The sequence below is a fragment of the Gopherus flavomarginatus genome, chromosome 4 (genome assembly GCF_025201925.1).
Source record: "Gopherus flavomarginatus isolate rGopFla2 chromosome 4, rGopFla2.mat.asm, whole genome shotgun sequence".
In the NCBI taxonomy this organism is placed as follows: domain Eukaryota; kingdom Metazoa; phylum Chordata; order Testudines; family Testudinidae; genus Gopherus; species Gopherus flavomarginatus.
The window spans coordinates 108,002,763-108,027,879 of NC_066620.1; the positions used below are offsets into that span (position 1 = coordinate 108,002,763).

A 25,117-nucleotide genomic window follows, 5' to 3' on the forward strand; every position below is an offset into this window, starting at 1 on the left:
ATTTGTGACAGTTCAAATGAATATTCCTTTTGATATTTTATAATAAACCTTTGGAAAGATTTGATTTTTTCTTCCAGATCTCTCGGCAGCTTTTGCGCTATCTTTTTTGCTGATGAAGACAGAGATGATGACGGTTCATGAAGTGAGTACACTAACCCGCTGATGCGACAACTACTGATGGCTTTAGTGACTTGTATTTGTCGTCTTTCGACATTTGCAGAGCACGCAGACAAATTCCAGTTCTAGTGACAATGTACCCATTTTATCGACATTTAACACCACAATTATTGAGATCTTTCTCTAGCTCAGGAAATGAAGCGCACCTCTCTGGACATTTTTGCTTGCTTCTTGGCATGACTTTTAGTGTTGTTTTATTTTTTCGCCATTCTCTTACTTGCTTCTCATTGATACAGAATTCACGAGCAGCGGTGCAATTATTGTTTGCTTTAAGTTTGAACGCTGGATAAGCAGACCTTTTTCTTTTGATCTCACCGTTGTTCATTTTAAATACTAGTATGAAAACAGATTATTATTACTGCAGTTATAGATTTTGTAGGACTTTATATAGGAATGTCACCTGCTTTATCACTGTCAAATTATTGTTCTTTGTTTATTTCAAAGCAGCCCTGTAGATTGGCATGTCTGTGGGAATAACAGGTTATTTCAATTTTATTAGTGATTTCATCAATTCTGCACGTTATATTTTCATATTGGCTCAAGACTTATGAGGTCCATTGGTAGAAATGCATGAAGAGATCAAATTACACGGTAGCAGACTGATATCAGTGTTATAGTACTATCATTCATCGTATTTTTCTAATTGGCTTGTAGACATAGCATTTTGTGAATGCATGGGTCAAATGTCATGCAGATCTGCAGCACTGCCCTTTTAGTATTCCTTTCAAGCCAATCTAGTCCACTAAACAAAGCCTTTGCAACTTTAAAAGTCTGCAGTATTGACATCAATAAATGGGTCAGCAAACTTTGGCTCCCGCCTATCAGGGTAAGCCGCTGGTGGGATGTTTGTTTACTTGGAGCGTCTTTGGCATGGAGCCCCTCAGCTCCCATTGGCTGGGAACAGTGAACCGTGGCTATAGGGAGCCGAGGGGCTCCATGCCAAAGACACTCCAAGTAAACAATGTACTAGATATTCAATTCAATGATTCCATAGAGTTTAAAATCATCAAATTTTGGTGTAGACTCATTTATAAGCTGTCATCCAGTGAAAAGGAATGCTATGCCATCGTGTACGTCCTGGAAAAGCTACGCCAATACGTTTGGGGATGGCGGTTCCAGCTACAAACCGACCATGCTGCGCTAAAGTGGCTTCATACTGCCAAGGGAAACAACAAAAAACTGTTTCCATGGAGTTTAGCTCTCCAAGATTTTAATTTTGAAATTCAACACATTTCAGCAGCTTCTAACAAAGTAGTTGATGCACTCTCTCGTGAAAGTTTCCCAAAATCCACTGGTTAAAAATTGTCCTTAAAATGTAGAAAATCTTGTACTTTACATACTTAGTAGTATATATAAAGGTGCATGTGTTGTATTAATCTGTTTATTCTAAAGTTCTAGGAAGAAATCACTGCCAGTGAGGTTCCCCACTGTCTGCGGTTTGGGGGGCGTGTCATAAACAGATAGTTAAGGGTTAATGTCTCTTTTACCTGTAAAGGGTTACAAGCAGTGAACCTGGACCACCTGACCAGAGGACCAATCAGAAGACAAGATGCTTTCAAATCTTGGTGGAGGGAAGTCTTTGTTTTGTGTTGTTTGTTTGTCTGTTGTTCTCTCTGGGTTCTGAGAGTGACCAGAGGTACCTACAGGCTCTCTAATTTTCTGTTCAAGTAGTAAGTACAAGTAGAAAGGAGGTTTAGTCTTTTTGATTGTTTTCTTTATTTGCAAATGTGTATTTTGCTGGAAGGATTTTAATTTGTATTTGTGCTGGAGGGAAGGCTTCTCTCTAGTGTCTATAAGCTGAAAGACCCTGTAATATTTACCATCTTGATTACAGAGAAAACTTTTACTTTTTTCTTTCTTTTATTAAAAGCTTTTCTTTTTTAAGACTTAATTGATTTTTTCCCCTTGTTGAGGCTCAAGGAAATTGAGTCTGTACTCACCAGGGAATTGGTGGGAGAAAGGGAGAGAGAAGGGAGGGGAGAAGGTGGAATTCCTCTGTTTTAGATTCATGGAGCTTAAATCTGTATTACCTCTTGGGGAGCGGAAAAAAGGAGAGGGGAAGGTGCATTCCTCTCTGTTTTAAGATTCAAGGAGTTTGAAATCACAGTGATCTTCCAGGGTAACCCAGGGAGGGAAAGCCTGGGAGCGGCAACGGTGGGGAAAAGGGTTTTCTCTCCTTGTGTAAGATCCAGGGGGTCTGAGTCCTGGGGTCCTCTGGGAAGGTTTTGGGGGGACCACAGTGTACCAGGCACTGCAAGTCCTGGTTGGTGGCAGCACTACAAGATCTAAGTTGGTAATTAAGCTTAGGGGGATTCATGCTGGTACCCCATCTTTTGGACGCTAAGGTTCAGAGTGGGGGTTATACCATGATATAAGCTGACCCCTGCTCTTTGATGCGTCGCTTTTTTACCAAAAACATTCTGTTTATGAATGAGTATAAACAGTATATCTGACCAAGAACAGTTTAGGGACACATGCCACCTCTGCTCTGCATGTGTGGACTCAGTTAAGAAGAGCAGTAATAATAAATAATTTGTTATTTATATGGTGCCAATGCCAAAAGGCTTCTAGGTCCCTAATTATACACGTTAAGACACAATTACAAAAGAAAATAAAATTCACCAGCTAGGACATAAACAGCCAAATTAGAAAAATTTTCACCATACAAAAATATAAGTGGAGATTGTCAAAGCCATCTAAGACATCCAGACACCAAAATACCATTATAATTCAAACTAGTCCCTCTCCTAGGCTACCATGTAACCAGCTCAAATGATCTAAAAGGCATAAGCCAGGTGTTAAGGGTCATTTTCAGTTGACTTAATCTAACTCACCTGAGCTAACTCATTTGGGAAAACACAACTTTTTTGCCTATGTAGACGGAGTCTAAGCGTGCCTTGGTTTGCATGGTGATTTAGAGCACAATCCTGAATTCCTGAGGGAAACTCCTGTGCCTTGTCTTCACTAAGACACTTCAGACTTCTACCCACCAAAAGATGAAGTTCCACTTGCGCTACTACCATTTTAAAGCTATATTGTAGACAAGGTGCAGGTGTTGTAAGGTCTGTGACAACTAAGCCTGTTAGATAACTTGATGGTAAAAACACCTATAACTTGTCTGCATTATAGGTTCCACTAGCGATAGCACTGATGGAGCTACATGCTTTGTGAATTATGGGTTTGGGAAATTTATTGTATACATAAGTCATCGGTGAGGTGAGTCAATGGCATGTTTGGGTGTGCAGGGACTGTAGGCCCTGGAAGTCTCATCTTAAACACTACAAAGTAAAATTGTATGGGCCCGTTTACAAAACTAGGGTGGCATCAATCGGCCTTAGTGTAAATGAGAATCAGGCTGCGTGTGTTTTCAAGTATTTCAGATGAGCCTAATTTGTTTCCTGCAAATAAATCCTCTAAATGCTGCAGGCATCCTCCATGATGCAGAAGAGAACCACGCAATGCAAACTATGGGGAAGGGAGAGTACCATATGGTGGGCAAACTGCTACTGGAGATCACCTATATACTTAATCTAACGAATAGGTTGGGAAGAAATTACCACACTTACAATTTGATGTTAAATCATTTAGAAGCATGCTTGGAAATTTTATCTTGATTCGATTTCTTCCTATCCAAAATGCCAGATATTTTGTTAATAGTTCTCAAAATGATCAGTTTCCATCTGAATTTTTTTTGGAGACACAAGGAAGCAAATCCACCCACTGAAGTTAGTTATGCTTTACGTAGGTGTGGTGAATTTCACCATTTTGAGCTGAAAAACCTTTGTTTATCTGATAATAGGAAAAAAAGAGCACAAAGCGACATCCCTTTGCAACGCTTTAAAGACTAATGATGACTTTGAACTTACTGAACTTTTTAAGAACTGGCTAAAAAAGATATATCCATTAAAATAAAAGCAGCTGAGTGGGGCATGATCTGGGGAAGCATTCGCTAGGAATGAAATTCACCCCTGGGCAGAAACCCAAACAAAAGCTTATGCTCCACTTACTCACTCAAAACAGGCCAACATGTTCAAGTCAGCTTTCCTTTCTTATAAGCCACAGATATATCTGGAATCAGAAGCACCGACTTCTCTGTTCAGGGGGTAGGGGGGCAAGACGCTCGACTCCTGCTCCACCCCTGGCCCCACCCCCACTCAACCCCTTCCCCCAAACTTCCACCCCGACTCTTCCCGCCTCCGCTCTGCCCTGCCTCTTCCTGTCCCCAACCCTGTCCCTCCCCACACACACCTCCTGAATGCTGCCAAAAAGCTGACCATAGGCAGGCGGGAGGCACTGGGGGGAGGGGAAGGTGCTGATTGGTGGGGATCCCAGGTGAGTGGGAGGGCTGGGGTGGAGGGGGAGGAGTTGATCCATGGGACTGTCTGTGGGTGCTGATCATCCACTATTTTTTTTCTGTGGGTGCTCCAGCCCCGGAGTGCCCATGGAGCTGGCACCTATGTTGAACTATAGTTAAAGAAAGAAGAGCAGTCCCCAGACTCACGTTTATTATAGAAGTAATTCAGATAAAAGGGATTTTATTGTATGTACAGCTCAGTAATTAAAGCATTCTAGTTTCAGGTACAAAAATTCATCCAATATGATGTGAATTCACCTACAATTCTATACATCTCACACTTTAGAATTCTGCTGAAAAAATATAAAGCTACCAATGATGCCGGTTTAGTTAGCATATAATTGTTGGAGTTGTACTGGATTACAACCCCCATCCTATCAAGAACCTCAGGAGGGTGAACACCTGCACCTGTGCAGAACCCTTTGTAAGATCAGGACTGAAATTAAAGCAGCCGAATTGAAAACATATCCAAAAGTCAATGTCTACATGTTGGAATATAGTATCTATGGTGATTAAATATGAAAAGTTGCATCACAAAAAGAAGGAAGACTTTGTGCAATGAAAGGAATTTGGGATATTTTATTAAATCTATCTCATTCAGACAAATACTTGGCATAATAGTATCTTGTGGATTTAAAACAGTTTCTCCGCATGTCCAGTACATAGTATTTAATCTGTTGCAATATGGTTTATTTTTACTGAACTGTTACTTTATTTTACTGTACTTTTTCTCCCTTTCTCCCCACCCCCAAACAAAAAAAAACCAAACAAAACCAAACCCTACATATGTATATTTTGGTGGGATTTCAATGTTTTGTTATTCTGGTTTCCTAAAGTTTTTTCTTTAATGATTTATATAATTTTGATATCATTTCATTGTTTTTTCAGTATATTTGTGTCTTTGTATATCCATTATACATACAATAATAAGTTAGTGAAGATTTAACCTACCTCTTATTTTTTATATCTGACTCTTACTTTTCATATCTTGACTGGATTTATGTGTTTGGTGTCTAATGATCAAGTTGCACTTCCTTTTTCAGGTTAAGCAATAAAATAAGCAATTGCATGTATTTTGTTTCTGATCTTGCAATTCTTTGCATGCATACAAATCACTCTATGGACAGACAGCCACAATGAAGTCAATGGCTTAGAGCAGTGTTTCCCAAACTTGAGACACCGCTTTGTGTAGGGAAAGCCCCTGGCGGGCCAGGCTGGTTTACCTACCTGCCACGTCCGCAGGTCTGGCCGATTGCAGCTCCCACTGGCCCTTGGGTATGTCCCTATGTCCCTCGGCCCACGCCGCTTCCCGCAGCTTCCACTGGCTGGGAGTCGCGATCGGCCGGACCTGTGGACGTGGCAGGTAAACAAACCAGCCTGGCCCGCCAGGGGCTTTCCCTACACAAGCAGCGTCCCAAGTTTGGGAAACACTGGCTTAGAGCCTTGTTTCATTTGTAATGAAAATAAAGTCCAGCAACTTTGTTTATCAGCTATCTTACTGAACAAGCTTTCTTTAACAGAGATAAACCAAGTCCACCGTCATAAAATTTGTCACTGGATTATACTTAAGTAGCCTCATGAATATACAATAAATATATTTAAAATGGCATATATATATATACACCTCAAACATTTTATTTTGGGAGTAAGTTCCAAAAAGGACAACATAATGATACAGAGATGCATCCAAAATTCCTTGATTCAAACAAGGCATATTTTATATTGTGCATAAAGTTAATTTTTCACATGCATATAATTGGGTAGTAATAATTTAGCTATGTATATCACTAAAAGAAACATATAAAAAATCCAGAGGGGACTGGAAATTTCTCAAGACACCATGGATGGAGTTTCTACTGCTTGACACTGTTCTGGCAACATTCCAGATTTCTCACCAAATTTAATAATGTAGCATTATTATATAATCATACCTATAACTTATGTAAGGTAAATTAGTGAAAGAATTCTAGTGCTATTAATTAAAGCCACTACCATGCCTATAAATAATATAGAAAACCTCAGATCCCGCCCCTGCAAAGAAAGAAAGTTCTATACATTAGAAATTTCATAATGGACATAATTTGTGAATTATTATGAAAATGACATGTTTATATATTAACGTCTAGTTGTAAAATAAAGCCATATTCATATAAAAATTTTAAAAGTAGCCTTGAAATAGTATTTACAAAAAGCTTTACAAAAAGTACCAAGGAATCATGACACAGAATAAGAAACACAAGAGTGATATTATTTTATTTTTATTATAGTGTCTAGGGTACTATTCAGAACTGTTTCTCTGACATGTTTACAACCTGAGAGGATGAAAGAAAGCTGTAAAACATACAGTTATTAAAAGGCTCACATATATATGTATTTCTCTCTCGCAAATGCATTAAACACCATTAAGAAATCTCACTTCATTATCCCGTAAAGAGCAATTCTGTGGTTTCCTGCTCTGTGAACTGACAAACAAATAATTGCTCCTGATTGTATTCTCAACAGCTACAGTAAGAACAGGATGATTGTGAAGCACTGTATTACCCCTTTATGGAAACGGTTGGAAGCTACAGCTGGAAGAGCCTGGGTGCAATCAAAGTGGCCCTGCCACACCCTAGAGCTGGATTATATGAAAGAGGAAGCTAAGCAAGGGTGGGGGGAAGGTAAGCCATAGTAGGTGGGGATTTTGCTCAGGCTGCAGGAGACTTAGGGTATGTCTCACTACCCGCCACATCAGCGAGCAGCAATCTTTCCAGCGGGGATCAATTTATCGTGTCTAGTCTCCTGTACTCCAGTGCCATGAGAGGCGCAGGCACAGTCGATAGGGGAGCAGCAGCAATTGACTCACCGCGATGAAGACATCATGGTAAGTCGATCTAAAGTACATCAACTTCAGCTACATTATTCACGTAGCTGAACTTGTGTAACTTAGATCAGTCCCTCCACCTAGTGTAGACCAGGGCTTGGTGTTAGAGATGTTAAGCTCAGGAGTTTTCAACCAGGTCCCTGAGGTAAGGACCTTAAGATCTGTTTGTTATAATTGCTCCTTTCCTGAAGCCTTATTAAAAGAGAACATGCTATTTTGTTAATGTATGTTGGCTTTTCTTGCCCAGGCTCTTCAAGTGAGTCTATTGCTGCTGTAATTGGGTGAAACTGAGGTGGGGCTCAACTGCAGCATTACATTGGGCTTGCAAGAGGGTGTGCAGGGACCTTTACAATGCTGTGTAAACATGCTGGTGACTCATCCTTAGGCAGAACAAATAATAATTCACACTTTTATGTGATGCCTTTCATCTCAAACTACCCTGTCTCTCTCAACAAGTCACTTGACAAAGGTGGGTAAATATTAGTATGCCAATTTTATAGATTATAAAACCAGAAGAAGCCCTTGTGATAATCTAGTCTGAAATCCTGTATAAAACAGGCTATAGAACTTCCCTGAATTAATTTCTGTTGGAATTAGAATATATCTTTTTAAAACACAACCAATCTTGATTTAAAACTTAACAGTAATGGAGAATCCACCACAATCCTTGGTAAACTATTCCAAGGATAAATGACTTTCACCATTAAAAATGGGTTTCAGAGCAGCAGCCGTTAATCTGTATCAGCAAAAAGAACAGGAGTACTTGTGGCACCTTAGAGACTAACAAATTTATTTGAGCATAAGCTTTCATAGGCTACAGCCCACTTCTTCAAATGCATACAATGGAACAGATAGTAAGGAAATATATATACACCTCTACCCCAATATAACGTAACCTGATATAACACGAATTCGGATATAACGCGGTAAAGCAGCGCTCGGGGGGAGGGGCTGTGCACTCCGGTGGATCAAAGCAAGTTCGATATAACACAGTTTCACTTATAACGCGGTAAGATTTTTTGGCTCCCGAGGACAGTGTTATACTGAGGTAGAGGTGTACATACAGAACATGAAAAGGTGGAAGTAGCCATATCAACTCTAACAGGCTAATTAATAAAGATGAGCTATTATCAGCAGGAGAAAAAAACTTTTGTAGTGATAATCAAGATGGCCCATTCAGACAGTTGACAAGAGGTGTGAGGATACTTAACATGGGGAAAGAGATTCAATCTGTGTAATGACTCAGCCACTCTCAGGGTATGTCTACATCTACAATTTTGCAGCGCTGGTTGTTACAGCTGTATTAGTACAGCTGTATAGGGCCAGCGCTGCAGAGTGGCCACACTTACAGCAACCAGCGCTGCAAGTGGTGTTAGATGTGGCCACACTGCAGCGCTGTTGGGCGGCTTCAAGGGGGGTTCGGGGAACGCGAGAGCAAACCGCGGGAAAGCAGGTCTCCTTCCCCAGTTTGCTCCAGTGTTCCCCGAACCCCCGAGCAAGCAGGTCTCCTTCCCCGCGGTTTGCTCTCGCGTTCCCCGAACCCCCAAGCAAGCAGATCTCCTTCCCCGCGGTTTGCTCTCGCGTTCCCCGAACCCTCGAGCAAGCAGATCTCCTTCCCCGCGGTTTGCTCTCGTGTTCCCCGAACCCTCGAGCAAGCAGATCTCCTTCCCCGCGGTTTGCTCTCGCGTTCCCCGAACCCTGCTGCAAACGGCGGGGAAGGAGACCTGCTTGCTCGGGGGTTCGGGGAACGCGAGAGCAAACCGGGGAAGGAGACCTGCTTCCCCGCGGTTTGCTCTCGCGTTCCCCGAACCCCCGTGCAAGCAGGTCTCCTTCCCAGCGGTTTGCTCTCGCGTTCCCCGAACCCCCGAGCAAGCAGATCTCCTTCCCCGCCGTTTGCTCTCGCGTTCCCCGAACCCCCCTGCAAACAGCGGGGAAGGAGACCTGCTTGCTCGGGGGTGCGGGGAAGGAGACCTGCTTGCACGGGGGTGCGGGGAACGCGAGAGCAAACCGGGGAAGGAGACCTGCTTCCCCGCGGTTTGCTCTCGCGTTCCCCAAACCCCCCTGCAAACCGCTGGGAAGGAGACCCGCTTGGGGGGGGATTCGGAGAACACCGGAGCAAACCGCGTGGAAGGAGACCTGCTTGATTACCAGAGAGGCTTCCTCAGGTATGCTGGGATACCTGCTTAGTCCACGGAGGTCAAGAAAAGCGCTGGTAAGTGTCTACACTTGATTACCAGCGCTAGATCACCAGCGCTGGATCCTCTACACCCGAGACAAAACAGGAGTACGGCCAGCGCTGCAAACAGGGAGTTGCAGCGCTGGTGATGCCCTGCAGATGTGTACACCTCCTAAGTTGCAGCGCTGTAACCCCCTCACCAGCGCTGCAACTTTGTGATGTAGACAAGCCCTGTGTCTCTATTCAAGCCCTGTCACTCAGTAACAGACTTAAAGGTGGCAATTTTGCACCAGAAGAGCTTCAAAACCAGACTCCAAGGAGAAACTGCTGAACTTGAATTAATATGCAAACTATAAACCATTAAATTAGGTGCTTTTTCTCTTTAAGAAAGGCACTCACTCTCCGTCCCTGAGTCTTCAGAGCTCAGACCACAGCAGCTCCAAGTCCTGAGCCAGGCTGTCCCCTCTCCCCTGCTCTGTGGAGATGGGGTAAAGGGTGTGGGAAGGGGGACACCTTGACATCAGCCCCCTCTCACCTTCCTGCACAGCCAGCAGGAGGGTCCCTGGAGCAGCTGCAGGAGCAACATGGGTGCAAAGCAGCGGGTGGAGGGCACCTGAACACATGCTGCCTGATGACTCTGCGCGCTCTGCTAATAAACTGCGCAATACTTAAATCTCTTGTGGGCGGCCACCCAGCTGTGCAGCTTACATGGAACACAGCTGTGGACACAAGAACTGGATACAGTATTCCAGTCGCAGTTGCACCAGTGCCAAATACAGATAATATAAACTCCCTATTCAAAATTCCTGTTTACACATCTAAGGGTCACTTTAGCATTTTGTGGCCACAACTTTGTGCTGGGAGCTCATATTCAACTGATTATCTACCAGAATCCCCAAGTTTTTCAGATACTGCTTGTTAGGATAGAGGCCCCGTCCTGTAAGTATGGCCCCCATTCTTATTACTAGATGGGTAGCTTTACATCTGGCAGTATTAAAATGATTATTTTTTTGCTTCTGCCCATCTTATCAAGCAATCCAGATCACACAAATCTGTGATCTGTCATCTTCATTGTTTATGATTCCCCAATCTTTGTGTCATCTGCAAACTTCATAGTGATGATTTTTTTCTTCTTCAAGGTCACCTGATAAAAAATGTTGAATGCCACAGGGCCAAGAACCAATCCCTCTCCATTCAGAAACACACCTGCTCAGTGCTTCCCCATTTACAATTATGTTTTGAGACCTGTCAGCCAGTCTGAATCCACTCAATGTGTGCCATGTTTTTTATACTGTTCTAGTCCAGGGGTTCTCAAACTTCATTGCACCATTGCTCCCTTCTGACAACAAAAATTACTACATGACACCAGAATGGGGGGGCCAAGCCTGAGCCCACCCGAGCCCTATCCCCAGGTGTTGGGGGCCGAAGTCAAACCCAAGGGCTTCAATCCTAGGTAGGGGACCTGTAAGCTGAGCCCCAATGCCCAGGGCTGAAGCCCTTGGCCTTCAGCTTCAGCCCTGGGTGGTGGGGCTCGGGCTTTGGCCCCAGGCCCCAAGAAGTCTAAACAAGCCATGGAAACACCATTAAAGTTTGAGAACCACTGTTGTCTATTTTAATCAAAATATCATGTGGTGCCAAGTTAAATTCCATATAGAAGTCAATGGTAAAAATGGTTGATGTAATATACTTAATCAACCAAACTTTAATCTCATCAAGTTTGTTTGACAAGATGTTTTCCAAACCCATGTTGATTCGTATTAATTATACTACCCTCCTTTAATTCTTTATTAATCAAGTGCCATATCAGCCATTCCATTATTTTGCCCATGATTAAAGTCAGGCTGACAGGCCTATAATTACCCAGGTCATCTCATTTATCCTTTTGATATATTGGCACAACATTAGTTTTCTTCCAGTCTTCTGGAACTTCCTCAGTGTTCAAAGAGTTATTAAAAACATTAAAATGGTAAAGCTAGATCCCCACCTAGTTCTTTTAAAACTCTTGGGTGCAAGTTATCCAGATGTGCTGATTTTAAAATGTATAACTTTAGTAGCTGCTGTTTAACATCGCCCTGAATTACTATTGGAACAAAAAGTATTTCATCATCTGATACGACTACATCATCTGTTTTTTCCCAAATGCAGAATAAAAATATTTCTGAACACTTCTTTCTTTTCTGCTCTATTAAGGACAGTTCTATCATTCCCACCTAGTAATGGATTGCTAGGATTATTTTTGTGCCTAATGTTCTTAAAAACAACAACAACAACAACAACAAGCAAACCCCAAACACCTGCTTCTTAACAACATAAGAACGGTCATACTAGGTCAGACCAATGGTCCATCTAGTCCAGTATCCTGTCTTCTGACAGTGTACAGTGCCATATTCTTCAGAGGAATGAAAAGAATAGGGCAATTTCAAGTGATCTACCCCACTGTTCACTCCCAGCTTCTGGCAGTTGGAGGTTAGGGACACCCACAGCATGAAGTTGTATCCCTGACCATTCTGGCTAATAGACATTGATGGATCTATCTTCCATGAACTTAGCCAATTCTTTTTTTTTTTAACCCGGTTATACTTTTGGCCTTCACAATATACCCTGGCAATGAGTTCCACGGGCTGATTGTGCATTGTGTGAAGAAGAACATCCTTTTGTTTGTTTTAAACCTGTTGCCTATTAATTTCACTGGGTAAACGCTGGTTCTTGTGTTAAGTGAAGGGGTAAATAACATTTCCCTATTCACTTTCTCAATACCATTCATGATTTTACAGAACTCTGTGATATCCATGATTACTCCAAGACCCTTCTTTTGTGGTAAAAACCACATGGTCACTTCCCCATGTGTTTATCTACGTGTCTGATATTTTTGTTCTTCACTATAGTGTCAACCAATCTATCTAACACTGAAGGTAGGCTTACCTGTCTGTAATTGCCAGCATTACCTCTGAAGCCTTTTTTAAAAACCTGTGTTACAGCAGCTACTCTCCAGTCATCTGGTACAGAGGCTGATTTAAGTGCTAGGCTACTTACCACACATACTTAATAGTTCTGCAGTTTCACATTTGAGTACCTCCAGAACACTTGGGCGAACAACACTTGGTCCTAATTTATCAATTTGTTCCAAAACCTCCTCTATTGACAGTTAGGGACAGTTCCGCAGATTTGTCTCCTAAAAAGAATGGCTCACGTGTGGGGATCTCCCCGACAGGCTCTGCAGTGAAGACTTATGCAAAGAATTCATTTAGCTTATTCACAATGGCCTTGTCTTCTATGAGGGCTCCCTTAGCACCTCAATCGTTCAGTGGCCCCACTGACTGACAGGCTTCCTGCTTCTGATGTAATTAAAAAATATGCTGTTAGTTTTTGTTTCTTTAGCTAGTTGCTCTTCAAAGTCTCTTAGCCCTTCTAGTTATACTTTTACACTTAACTTGCCAAATTTTATGCTCCTTTCTATCCTCCTCAGTAAGATTTGACTTCCAATTTTTAAAAGGAAGTATTTTTGCCTCTAACCACCTCTTTTACTCTGGTTAGCCCTGGTGGCATTTTTTTGTCCTTTTCCTGTTTGGTTTTTTTGGTGAGTGGGGGAGTATACATTTAGTTTGAGCCTCTCTTTTGGCAATTTGCAGGCTTTTCATCCTTGTGACTGTTCTGTTTAACTAGCTTCCTCATTTTTGTGTAGTCCCCCCTTTTTAAGTTAAATTCTACTGTAATGGGTTTCTTTGGTATTTTCCCCTCTACTAGGAAGTTACATTTAATTACATTATGGTTCTATTATCAAGTGGTTCAACTATATTCGTCTCTTGGACCAGATCCTGTGCTCCACATAAGACGAAATCAAGAACTGCCTCTCCCCTTGTGGGTTCCAGGAAAAGACACTCCAAGAAGCAGTCATTTAAGGTGTCCCTGCATCCCTCCTGAGGTGACACATACCCTATCAATATGAGAGTAGCTGAAATCCCCCCATTATTATTGCATTTTCTGCATTTCCAGCACCTCTAATCTCTCTGGCTATTTCACAATCACTGTCACCATCCTGATCAACTGTTTGGTATTATTTTCCTACTGCTATACTCTTATTACTCAAGCATGGAATTTCTGTCCACAGAGGTTCTATTGTACAGTTTGGTGCATTTAAGATTTTTACTGTATTTGACATACTGAACCCCCAACAACATGATCTACGCTGTCATTTCCATATATTTTGTACCCTGATACTATTATCCCATGGATTTATCTTCATTCCACCAAGCTTTTGCAATGCCTATTATATCAATGTCATTTAACGTCAGGAACTCTAGTTCACCCATCTTAGTATTTAGACTTCTAGCATTTACAGCTAAGCACTTGTACATTTTATCAATATTCAATTTCTGGCCTTGATGAGTTGTATTTAAATAGGACTTTTACATTTGATTCTTCCTCACAAGCTCCTACCTGTACTTCACCAACTTCTCTCCTATCTTCTTTACTGGGATATAGAGCTCCTCCTTTAATAAATTAATCTCTAATGGATAAACTGCGGGCTCCTCCGAACCTGTTGTCTTTCCCCCACCCATTAGTGTAAAAAATCATTTTTATTTGTACATGCCAGCAGTCTGGTTCCATTTTGGTTTAAGTGGAGCCTATCCTTCCTGAGCAGGCTCCTTAGGGTGACCAGACAGCAAGTGTGAAAAATCAGGGTGGGGGTTAATAGAAGCCTATATAAGAAAAAGCCCAAAATATTGGGACTGTCCCTATAAAATTGGGACATCTGGTCACCCTAAGGCTCCTCCTCTTCCAAAAGGTTCCCTAGTTACTGATAAACCTAAAATCCACCTCCCTACACCATCATCTCATGCACGTATTGAAACCCTGCAATTCTACCAGTCTTCCTGGAAGGAGCATCCCAACCATGGGATTGTTTCCCTCTGCTCCTGCATGATGTTTTCCTTCCCTGACACTTTCATCCTCCTCAGCAGCAGAAAGGCTATCAGGCTGGGGTTGTGGTCCCTCTGTTGGGTCCCTGAAAGTCTCCTCTTTGTACCTCTACATCTCCCTTAGCTCCTCCAGTTCAGCCACTCGGGCCTCAAGAGCCCATACTGTGTGTCTGAAGCCATGAGCTTCTTGCACTGCATGCATACATATACCAACTGTCCAAGAGGCAGGTAAACATATGCACTGCATTCAGTCACTATTAAATTGGATAGTCCCCCTCTCTGCCTCCCTTTGCTACTGGACTTCTTGTCCTCAACTCTGCTGGCCACTGATTTCTCCCTATGCCCCTTTGTACAATTCCTTGCTTCCCATATATATATTCATTATCATCAACTTCCACTTTCTTTCATTTTTATATTGTTTTGTTTTGTTTTAAATAGCTGCCTTCTCTTTCCCAGCTGGTTTGGCTCCTAATTATTTTCAGCTTTGTGAAATTGGCCCTTTTAAATGGTTGGGTATTAGTTGTTTGGACTTTACTCTCTTTGCACATTACAAATGTGATCAAGTCATGATTACTTATGCCTAAGCTATCATTATGATATAGTTCTGGGCTCAATTCTCTTCAACTGTCCAGAGAAATCTCTCATGCTGGATGCAACACTTTTTTGAGTTAGGAAACTTTCATCCACAACATTTAGAAATTCCAAAGATGTTTTAGTACTGTCTAATGAGATCTCCAGCATATTTCACTCAGATTTAAGTCCTCCATGATCATGCAAGTTTTTTCCCTACACATTATAGATAGGAGCTTAATGAGCCAGTCATTCTGTTCACTAGTGTGATTCGGTGGTCTTGTTTGTTACACAGGCTGCTAGCAGGGGTGTATAGGCAATTAAAGAAAGGGAAAGGGAAGCACAAAGATGAAATTCACCGCAGAGAAGGGGAGCTAAGCAAGGGGCTACACGCTTAAGCCCCATTTAAATAATGAATAGTGGTTTGCCTGGGTCTGCCACATTGTAGTGAAGTTCACTCATCGAGTGAGTTATGAAACTTGCTCAAATTCAGATATCAAGTCAATAGCAGTTAGGAACAAACTAGAAGGCACATACAGTTCCAGTCCTGTCCTCTAAACCGTAGCACCCCCTCTTAAAAAAATAATTTAAATCTTTTAAATTCTATTCTGGTGGCTTATTTAAATTAGACCAAAAGAAATTCAAAAACATCCTCTGAAAGCAAATAAACATTTTTATTGCCTCTGGCAAGGATGTGCCTGAGAATACAGATCCAAATCATGCCAGCAATGGGGAAGAACAAAACTCCATTAGGATAGTTTCAAATCACTTCAACAGCAACATTGTTTCAACAGAAATCTAGACTGTCCCATATATTTGATGAAGCAGACAATGGTAAAAGTGCCAGATGCAGGGTTTGGAAAGATCACAGGAACATAAATTTGCCACCGCCACACAGGATCAGATACCTGGCCTGGCTAATTAGTCCAACAGGAGCTAATACAACAGAGATTGGCAACCTTTGGCATGCAAGGGCGGCAGGAAGCGATGCGGGCTGAGGGATGTGCTGGCTGCTCTTCCTGCAGCCCCCATTGGCCTGGAGCGGCGAACCGCGGCCAGTGGGAGCCGCGATCGGCCGAATCTGCGGATGCGACAGGTAAACAGGTAAGCCAGCCAACCAGGGTGCTTACCCTGGCGGGCCACATGCCAAAGGTTGCTGAGCCCTATAACACAACAGGATGCTTTACTATATAGATCATTGTTGTTGTTTCTTGTAGTGCCCACAGTGTTTTAAATGTTTTGCAGGTAAAAGAAGGTACAGATATGACACCGAAAACCTTACACTTGAATGGAACAACAAAACAAAGAAAAAACTATAGAACCAATGGGTGCAATGTTACACTCTGGGATGGGCATGGGGGAGAGAATCAGTTCTTTCCTAACTCCAGTTACCCTCAATCATGGGTTATGAATATACTTGTTAGCACATTAGACATTATTCAGGACCATGTTGTTAATGAATCATAGTTATCTTTCTAGACTTTTGAAAATCTAGTCCCACTTTTGGTCTCAATTACCATGACCAACGTTAGACTTACTTTACCATCAGATATGTGCACTATTCTCAATGTATAAATTGTGGCAATACTGTATCTTGTTTAATCCTAACTGTGGTCTATAGCTGAAGGGGTGAAGATTTGATATGCAGTTGCATGATGAAAATTAGGAGTAATTTAGACCAGGACACATTTTACTAACTTAAATTTAACTGTAAGATAATTTTCTCATAACTTTCACACAAACCCAAATCCTCTTCCTTCTGCACACACTCTCCCTCATCCCAGTACCCAGAATCTACATACTTTTGCCTCATCTCCCCCACAGTTGTAGAGTGCCCTTTGTCCATAACGGGTGGCCAGAAGACACTAAGAAATCTTACCTTTGCAATAACGAAAAATCTGTTTTAAAAGAACTGGGAAAAGGGATCCCTCAAACATACATAAAATTAATCTGTGATTCTGCAGCATGATTTTCAATTATTCATACTACGAACAAACCACATTGCAAAATTTTCAGGCACTTATTAAGATAGAAGTATCAAAATGACAACTATTCATAACAAATGGCCAATCTCCACTTCCTACTATGCACTCAAACACCATTTCCAATTTAACAAAGCATTTCCAATTAATTTAACTCTGAAAGTCTAAACTGAGTGGAAGAGTGCAGATACCAAGACAAGAAATTTTACACATCCTATCATGTTTGCTCTTAAAAGTATGCCATCTGAACCATCTTCACCATTTCACTGCAGGTAACTTAGTGAGGCCTAATTAAGTTTGTGGGGTTGAAAAGCAGGGAAAATGTTGTAGCTATAAAGAAGTTTTCACCGGGAATATGGCATATTTACTTTGAACGGCATCTACCTTTACATGCCGAGAAGAGAAATTAAAGCAGAGGTGGTTACTTGCAGCAGCAGTGGTAAGCATAACTGGTATATTGTCAAAATGCACCTTCAATATTGCTCCACGAACTAGGTAAACCTTCCATTGCCGCAAGTTAAAAATTCAAGGCCAGGAAAGATTAAGAATTCATATCTAAGGAAATATTTGGGAATGGACGTCCAAATTTTATACTTGTTGGTAGGCAAAACAGAAAAATATAGATTATATAAATGGATATATCATGGTGAACAGTTCGAAAGATCATGCAGTAGACATCCATCCTCTAACCAAATGACACAAAACAAACAAACATTAATTTTGATGGCAACTGACCACCTCTCTGGGGCTTCACAGTCCATGAATTTCCCCAAAAGCTCAGCTTTTTATAAGCAGGGAACGAGCTGGAAATCTACTGCAAGGATAGAGTACAAATTAATGAACAGACAGTAGGAATGTTTTGGCTATTTAGTTTTTGCTTCAAATTCCTTTCAGCTATCGAATAGTATCATTTAATCCAAAACCATATTAAGTGCAGATACTAATAACTGGGTTAGAGGAAGCATTATGGCCAGCTATAGTCAGTTGCCTAATTTCTCCAGGTTGCAGACTGATGCTGAGACTCTTGAGCCGATTGAGAAGGAATGCCTCACGAAAGTCTGGACACGCAAAAAATGTTGAAATTTCTTGTTCAGATTAGATTCCTAACTTCACTTCTGACTGACTGCAAACCTCTCATACACCTCATAAACAGAAAGTGCTTGCACTGTGTGCCAGAGAGATGTCAAAGACACATTTTATCATCGTTGAGGTACAATCTGCAAAGAGAGTACATGCTTGCCAAGATTCTGTTGACGATATTTTGTCTAGACATTTTCTGAATGTGACTGATGCAGGGACGCTGCAAATAGTTGAGGAAATTGAAACTTACAAAAGAGCTCTGCAAACCTTAAAGCCACCATATAATATAGTGCAAGCATGCCGGAAGACATCCAAACTCTCCTCCTGGAGAAGAGTAGCCTCATTGGCTCTGATAGCATCTTATTTCCTGAAGTCAGGGAAGGTAACCAGCAGAAATGAAGAAATGTATCTTTATATGAGACACCATTAGGCCCCTTGGACATTACTAAATGTCATCAACAAGTAAAGAGGTGCCTGGTGGCTAGGAATTGGGAGACAAATCCAAGTGATTCAATTTCTTGAACCACTCAAACCAACAGTCAGGGACACATATCCTATTTAAGAAACCATTAATATTTCTCTGCTGTTAGACTTGGAAAGTGGGCCATAGAGGGTGACCCTTATGAGCTAAGGGACAGAAGTATGTGGCTGTAGTTGACTACTTTACTAGATATTTTAAAACCACACATTTACCTGATGCTCTTCGATCATGTCATGTTTAGATGAAAGAATGTGTCTGCACGGTGGGGAAGTCCACTTGAACTTGTTATAGTGGGCCATAATTTGTTGGGGAATAATTGTTATTTACTGACAAATAATACTTTTGCTACATTAAAAATAGCCTTCACCCACCTAAAGATGGTCCTGTGGTTAGAGCACTAGCCTAAGACTTGGAAGATGTGGGTTTAATTCCTTATTCTGCCACAGACTACCTGTGTGACCTTAGGTTAGGCACTTAGCCTCTCTATGCCTCTATTTCCCATCTGTAAAATGGGGATAATAATACTCTACCTCTCAGAAGTGTTGTGAGGATGAATACATTAAAGACTATGAAGTGCTTTGATAGTTACTGATGAAAAGATGTAAGAGGTAGGTATTATTTGTTGTTATTATTTTTATTAGGCCAAGGATTAGATAATAATGGTAAGGCTAAGAGAGCCAGGTAAAGGGTGAAGCAAATCCAGAAACAAGACTGTCAGTTTTTAGCTTTAGTCAATTACGGTCTGATCCAACTGCTATTAATGTAAATGGAAAGACTCCTGTTTGACTTCAGCGGGAGTTGGATTAGGCCCTTATTAATTCATGTCACTGAGTGCAGCCCAGCATCGCAGAGGGAAAAATCTAGAACAAGTCAAATAGGATAACAGAAGAGCAAAATATGCATATAAATTTCACTTTGACAAAAGGAATGCTGTTAAGACACTTCCTGAGTTGTATCCTGGTGTCTTGAGAGCAAACTTGGATAGTGATACAGGTTATATAACATACATGACAAACTTCTAGGTTTTACACAGCTATGACCAAGGTAAGTAAATTCTGGAAGAACAGAACATGTTTGCAGCTCATCCTAGATCCAAGAAATGGCTTTCTACAACTTATCACTCTAGAGTCAGTCTTACCCAGAGACTTAGATGGTAAGTTCTTTAGAAGGATCCTTCTTCTGTTTGTACTCACCCTAGCACAATAGGGTCCTGGTCCATGATTAGACCTTCTAGTCACCACAGTAATACAAATAAATAATAAATAATAAGGACAATTCTGCTTCTGCTCTAGAGGAATTATAGACAGAAGCAGCAATGCAGCCAGACTTGCCACATTGAGATCATTAGATAGCATCATCAATAATTGATTCCTTTCTAAATGCTGTGATCAAAACTTACAGAGAATACCTGAACATTGGAGAAACTCTTATATCAATGCCAGATGGGGCAAAATAATCTCCACTGTACTTCATACTTTGTTGAATACTGTCTTAAGTTAATTGCAAATAGTTTAAGAAATAGCATTGCCAACAACTCAAAGTTTAAAGGAATTGTGTGGGGGAGACACATAATTCAAATATCCTGGTTTAAATTCTACTGAGAATTCCTGATCTTATAAGTGTAAACTATTTTTTCAACAATACCATACTACATAGCTTGAAAGTTTAGATGTTAATTTAACATTACATAAGCTCTAGCTTAATTTTAAAATATTAACATTTTAAACAATATAAGCTTGTTATCTCTTCAATAGGAAAAGACCAAAACAAAAACAGGTCTGCATTTGTAAAGTACAATGAAAAATTAACATATGTAAAAATAGATCTTCTTCGATATAGACAATTGTTTGGGCCGAGCCCACACCTACCTACTGTCAAAACTAAGAATAAGTTTAGCCACCTCATGCACTGCAAACACCTGTAACTGGCACATGGCCTTAAACACAAAAATTCTCTTCTTTAGATAGAAGAATGGAATAAATGCTCCTACCCAACCAGAAAAATCTAGATCCTGATTAATCAGTGTAACAGTGTTACAAAATCTTGCATCTGGCACCTTGACCCCAGCAAATCACATAGATTTTAGGGTCTAAATTAAAAATTCTACCATCTAAAAGACACACATTATCAGCAGCTGGTGCAGTAAAAGTAGATACGCTTGTGCTCTATTTAGTTGGGAGAATTTGAGTTTGAGCCCAAAAATTAATGGCATTGTACTGGTACAGATTTCTGCTGTGCTCTTGTATCGGGGTCTAGACTTTTATGGTGGCCTGGTAGTGGTATAATGTCTTGTCTAATTCTATCATCTCATTTCTGGATTCAGCAGGGAAATTACTGGGTCCAGGTGCTGCATATGAGGCTTGCCATTGTATTGTACCTGGCTACATCAGGATCTGTTTTTTCCCCCTGCTGGACTAGGTGCATCAACATCTATCTGTTTAGGCAGTATGATTATGGAGTTCAGGGATACAATTTTTGAAGTCAGCATGGTTGAAGTGCTGGATATGGGTTTTCCTAGTGGTCTTATGCCATGATAGTAAGGTCTGGATCTTTGCGCTGAACTTCAAGGAGAAACCTGTCTAACCCAACAGGTGCACTGGTGGGTTTGGAGGCAAAAACTGGCTGAATCTGGTTACCAAATGTGTGGTTTGTGGCACTTTTACCTCACCTGTGTTAGGCTCAAGATTATTCTAGTGGGCCAGGCATGGCAAGTCATGTTCCTATTTTGATAGTATGTTTTGTGGTTTGGGGGCCAGCATTATAATCTCCTATATTTTGTTTTAGGAAAACTATGTTTAACATTTCTGTTGACACAAACATGGCTGCTGTGGCCCGTTTCAATAAAAACAACAAACAGGCTACAGGAGTTTGTTTTTTTTTAAATCCATCCGGTATTGTTGCTGCTTTATTGCTTGATTAGCTCTTTTCAGTGTCACCCATTTAATGAGTCACAAAAGGCCAAGTTCTTTTTTTCCTACACACAAGGTCGCCTAATTATGATGTTCTCATGGGGGAAGTGAGACTAGGGAGACTCATGCACAAGGGCGCTGAAACGCCTGTGCTCGAACATTACAGCCTGGCCAGCGACTCTCCTGCCAGAGCTCCCAGAGACACATTCACGCCACTTATCAAGTGCACACACAGGAGGAAGCAGCTTAGGCTGGGACGCACCCGCAGGCTGGGGGCGAAGGTGAGGGCAACTTACCAGGTCTATGAATGTCAGAAATTTCCAGCTCCCTCCATAGGTCTGATGCGCTGGCATGTCAATGGCGTTGTAAGCGCACAGGATGGAGAAGTAGGAGAGGAGGATGGCGACTCTCAACACCTGGCAGGGCACGAGCGCCATGTCGCCGCTTTGCAAGCGGGGCCTGCAAACTGCAAGACAGCGGCGGCGCGCTTCCCGCGCGGCGGCGCGCCGCGTTCTGCCCGGGGAGGACGCGCGAGCGAGCGCGCGCCTGGGTCTCCCCTAGTTCTGTGCGCGGGGGACGCGCCCGGCCCCGGGGAGAGCGGGCTCAGCCGGAGCCCCTCAGGCTACAGGGTGCTTCCCGGAGCAAAGGTGGGCGGGGAGAGGAGGAGATGTTGGAGGAGGGGTTACCATGACAATCTACTAAACCTGCCCTCAGCTGCTGCTGCTGCTTCAGCGGAGAGACCCCTGCAGCAGGTGACCCCCTCCACCTCTGGGGCTGTGTGAGTGTGGCTTGTTGTGTATTCGTCTTGTCAGCGCTACAAAAAACGAGCATGGGGTGACATGCAGAAATAAACATGGGCAGGGTCATTATCCTCTAAAGCCTTGCATTTTCACCCGCGCTGCCCCTGCACTTACGTGACCCCGGCTGACTACAGAGTCTGAGCACCTGTTCACAAACGCTGGCATACACCCATGCATACACCTGAGCACACGTGCACAGGCTTACATGAAATAGAGAAACTTGCTAGCGTGCATGCACATATCCTCACACTCGTGCATGCACAAGCATGTGTGTGTACATATGCACAAGCATTTGTGTGTACATATACACGCACTTGTGCACACATGCTCAAAGATACACAAGTGAACAAATGAATACACATTTTGATATGTTCACACACAAACATGCTCCCACACAGCTTGCTCTCACATCTACACATAAGAGTGGATGAGTGTGAATATGGATGATATACCCTGTGTCCATGTAAAATAAATAAACATATTTTTAAATGCATGGTTGCATGCATTGCTTTTGGTCTTACGGAATGGTGATTATGAACCTCTTAGAAATGTATATTTATTTTTCTTATCTACAGATCAAATTTTAAAATATTAAATCATAATAAAATGGTGTTTTACATATTTGCTTTTAGGACAATTGTAGTTCCATGCAGGCAATATTGCCTGAATGTTTTAAAGATTGCTTAGTTTGTTTTAGTCTAGGAGATTAGAGCACAATAGATGTATATATGTGATTCAATGATGTAAAGAACCAATGACACTAGTTTTGTTTTTAAACGTAAGTCATTGTTTTATTAAATATTTGGATCTCCTTCAGCGAGAAGAATATAAATTACATACATTCCCAGTTTGCCTTCCAGTAAGTGCTGTTGGATATCAGTTGCATCAGACTGTGGGCAGCAGATATTTTTTAAGAGGTCAGATGACTAAGTTTTAGCCAACCAAATATGGGGTCAATTTATGAAAAGACAACATAGGCATTTCCTGTGGTCCATTTAAAACAGGTGTCCACTCCAAATAGTCTGTGAGTCACAGGGTACTTCTGTAGTGGGGGGCTTGAGAGAAAGCAATGGGTAAATAATATTTTGTTCATAGTCCTGTTGCAGAGAATTGGAGTTGAACAGATGGACAAAAGATTAAACCTGCTAAAAATATAAATGTGCTCTAAGTGCCTGATTGTGCTGCTGAAGTCAATACTCTTCAACTATCCCCCGATACAAGGATGGTGTCTGCCAAGGGGGTTCATTGGTGGGTTTTTAAGTGGCAGAGGAGCCCAATTCATGCCCTGCAGATTTTCCCACAGAAGTGAAAGGTGTAATCTTGGAGGAGACATAGTTGTCAGCTGGACTGTTGTGCCCTTTCTCTCCTCCTTTGTTGCTTCTCTGTCTCATGAGCATGTCTGTTCTCCTCAAAGTGAACTGTGGCTTGGCACATGGTGTAGTGACACTGTGTTCTGTTCTTCGCCGAGTCCTCCCTGTTTGTTGGGTTGATGCCTCCCTTTTTAAGGTGTACTTTCTATATGTCTTTGAAGCACTTAATACTAGCTTTACCATTGATTTCAATTATTTCAGGATCAAGCCTTAAATATCCCTTATGTAAATGTAATGCAGCATTGAATAACAGTCCCACACTTGTACTGTAGAGTAAGTAAGCTGTAGCTTTTAGGACCATTGCTGTATAGCAAGTAATCTTTTTTTTTAAAAAATGAGACCTCCAGATCCTAAATGTTTACTACCAGTAAGTAGACTTTCCACCTATGTGTCTATAAACCAAATTCTTGAATGAATGAAAGAAGTGTTAACAGCGTGCTCTCTGTAAGCTCCTCAGAGCAGGGATCCTGCCTCCATCTGTGTATTTTATTGCACCAAGCATTGTAACTATACTTTAAAAAAAAACTCATAGTATTTTTATGATATATGATAATGATGAGTTCTAAAAAAATGGCCTTGTGTGGATTTATTTATTTTAACACTGTCACCGGGTAAGCTAGACTTTTAGGGGGTTTGAGACCCAGCTCCAACCTGTGCCTTGGTTTCCCCCTCCCCACTCACATGCTTTGAGAGGGGTCAGGTTATTGCAGTCTAAAAAGGAGGCTGCTATAAAAGCGGCATCTTTCCCTCTCTACAGGGAAGACTAGGGTTGAGACAATATCTGGGCCATGCTGGTCCAGAGAGGAGGTGGAATGACCTGGGAAAGAGATGGATGTTCAGGAGGAAAAGGCCTATGAAGAGGCAGGACGTAAAAAGACCCTGGGACAGGAGAATTAAGAGAATGACAATGCCTGGGGTAATAGTGTGAGTTGAAGGTTTAGTATTGGGAACAGTCTTTGCTTAGGGACCACAGGAACTTCTGGAGAGGGTAGGAGAAAACACTTTTCAACTCCTGTGTCAGCAATGAGGAGTCCAGTCCAGGGCAGACCCTAATGAAGAAAGGACTAGAGGCTGAGCTGAAGTTGGGCAGGCAGGGGTGGACAAAGAAAAGACTACTGAGGCTGGGGCAGGGACAAAGAGGTTTTTGTATTTGGACTTCTCTCTCACCCTGAATGGGCAGGTCTGTAAATGAGTTTGAGTGGAAGAGTAAATATCAAATGAGTCTGCCAGCCCAGCAGGGCTATTGTTGAGGGAGGAAAACAGGCAGCAGCTGTGTCTGGGCAGGGTGAGATAAACTACTACTGCAGACACCATAGGTACAGGCCTCCATTTACAATCAATACCTGAACAAACAATAAGGACTTGGTGCTCTTTCCAGTGCTCTTGGTGCTTTTTCTTGGTGGAAGGAAGCAGAGAACTGGTGTAGGGTTAGGACG

The 25,117-nt window shown here is 41.8% G+C and overlaps 1 protein-coding gene across 11 annotated transcripts in view; it reads right to left on the reverse strand.

Annotated features, from left to right (window-relative positions):
• Nucleotides 1-22,136, reverse strand: part of AIG1 (androgen induced 1) — a 196,986-nt gene extending 174,850 nt beyond the window's left edge. For 3 of the 11 annotated variants that reach the window (XR_007773904.1, XM_050949900.1, XM_050949899.1), the window contains exon 1: nucleotides 21,808-22,060. Coding sequence is in view for 8 of the 11 variants with exons in the window: in XM_050949900.1 (XP_050805857.1) it covers nucleotides 21,808-21,948 (141 nt within the window). In the remaining 3 variants the exon portion in view is untranslated. Of the gene's footprint in view, nucleotides 1-15,714; nucleotides 16,141-17,129; nucleotides 17,856-18,371; nucleotides 18,489-21,807 lie in introns of those variants that run through there. The other 8 variants (XR_007773905.1, XR_007773906.1, XM_050949903.1 and 5 more) reach the window with 8 other exon arrangements.
• Between the last annotated feature and the right edge of the window lie 2,981 nt (nucleotides 22,137-25,117).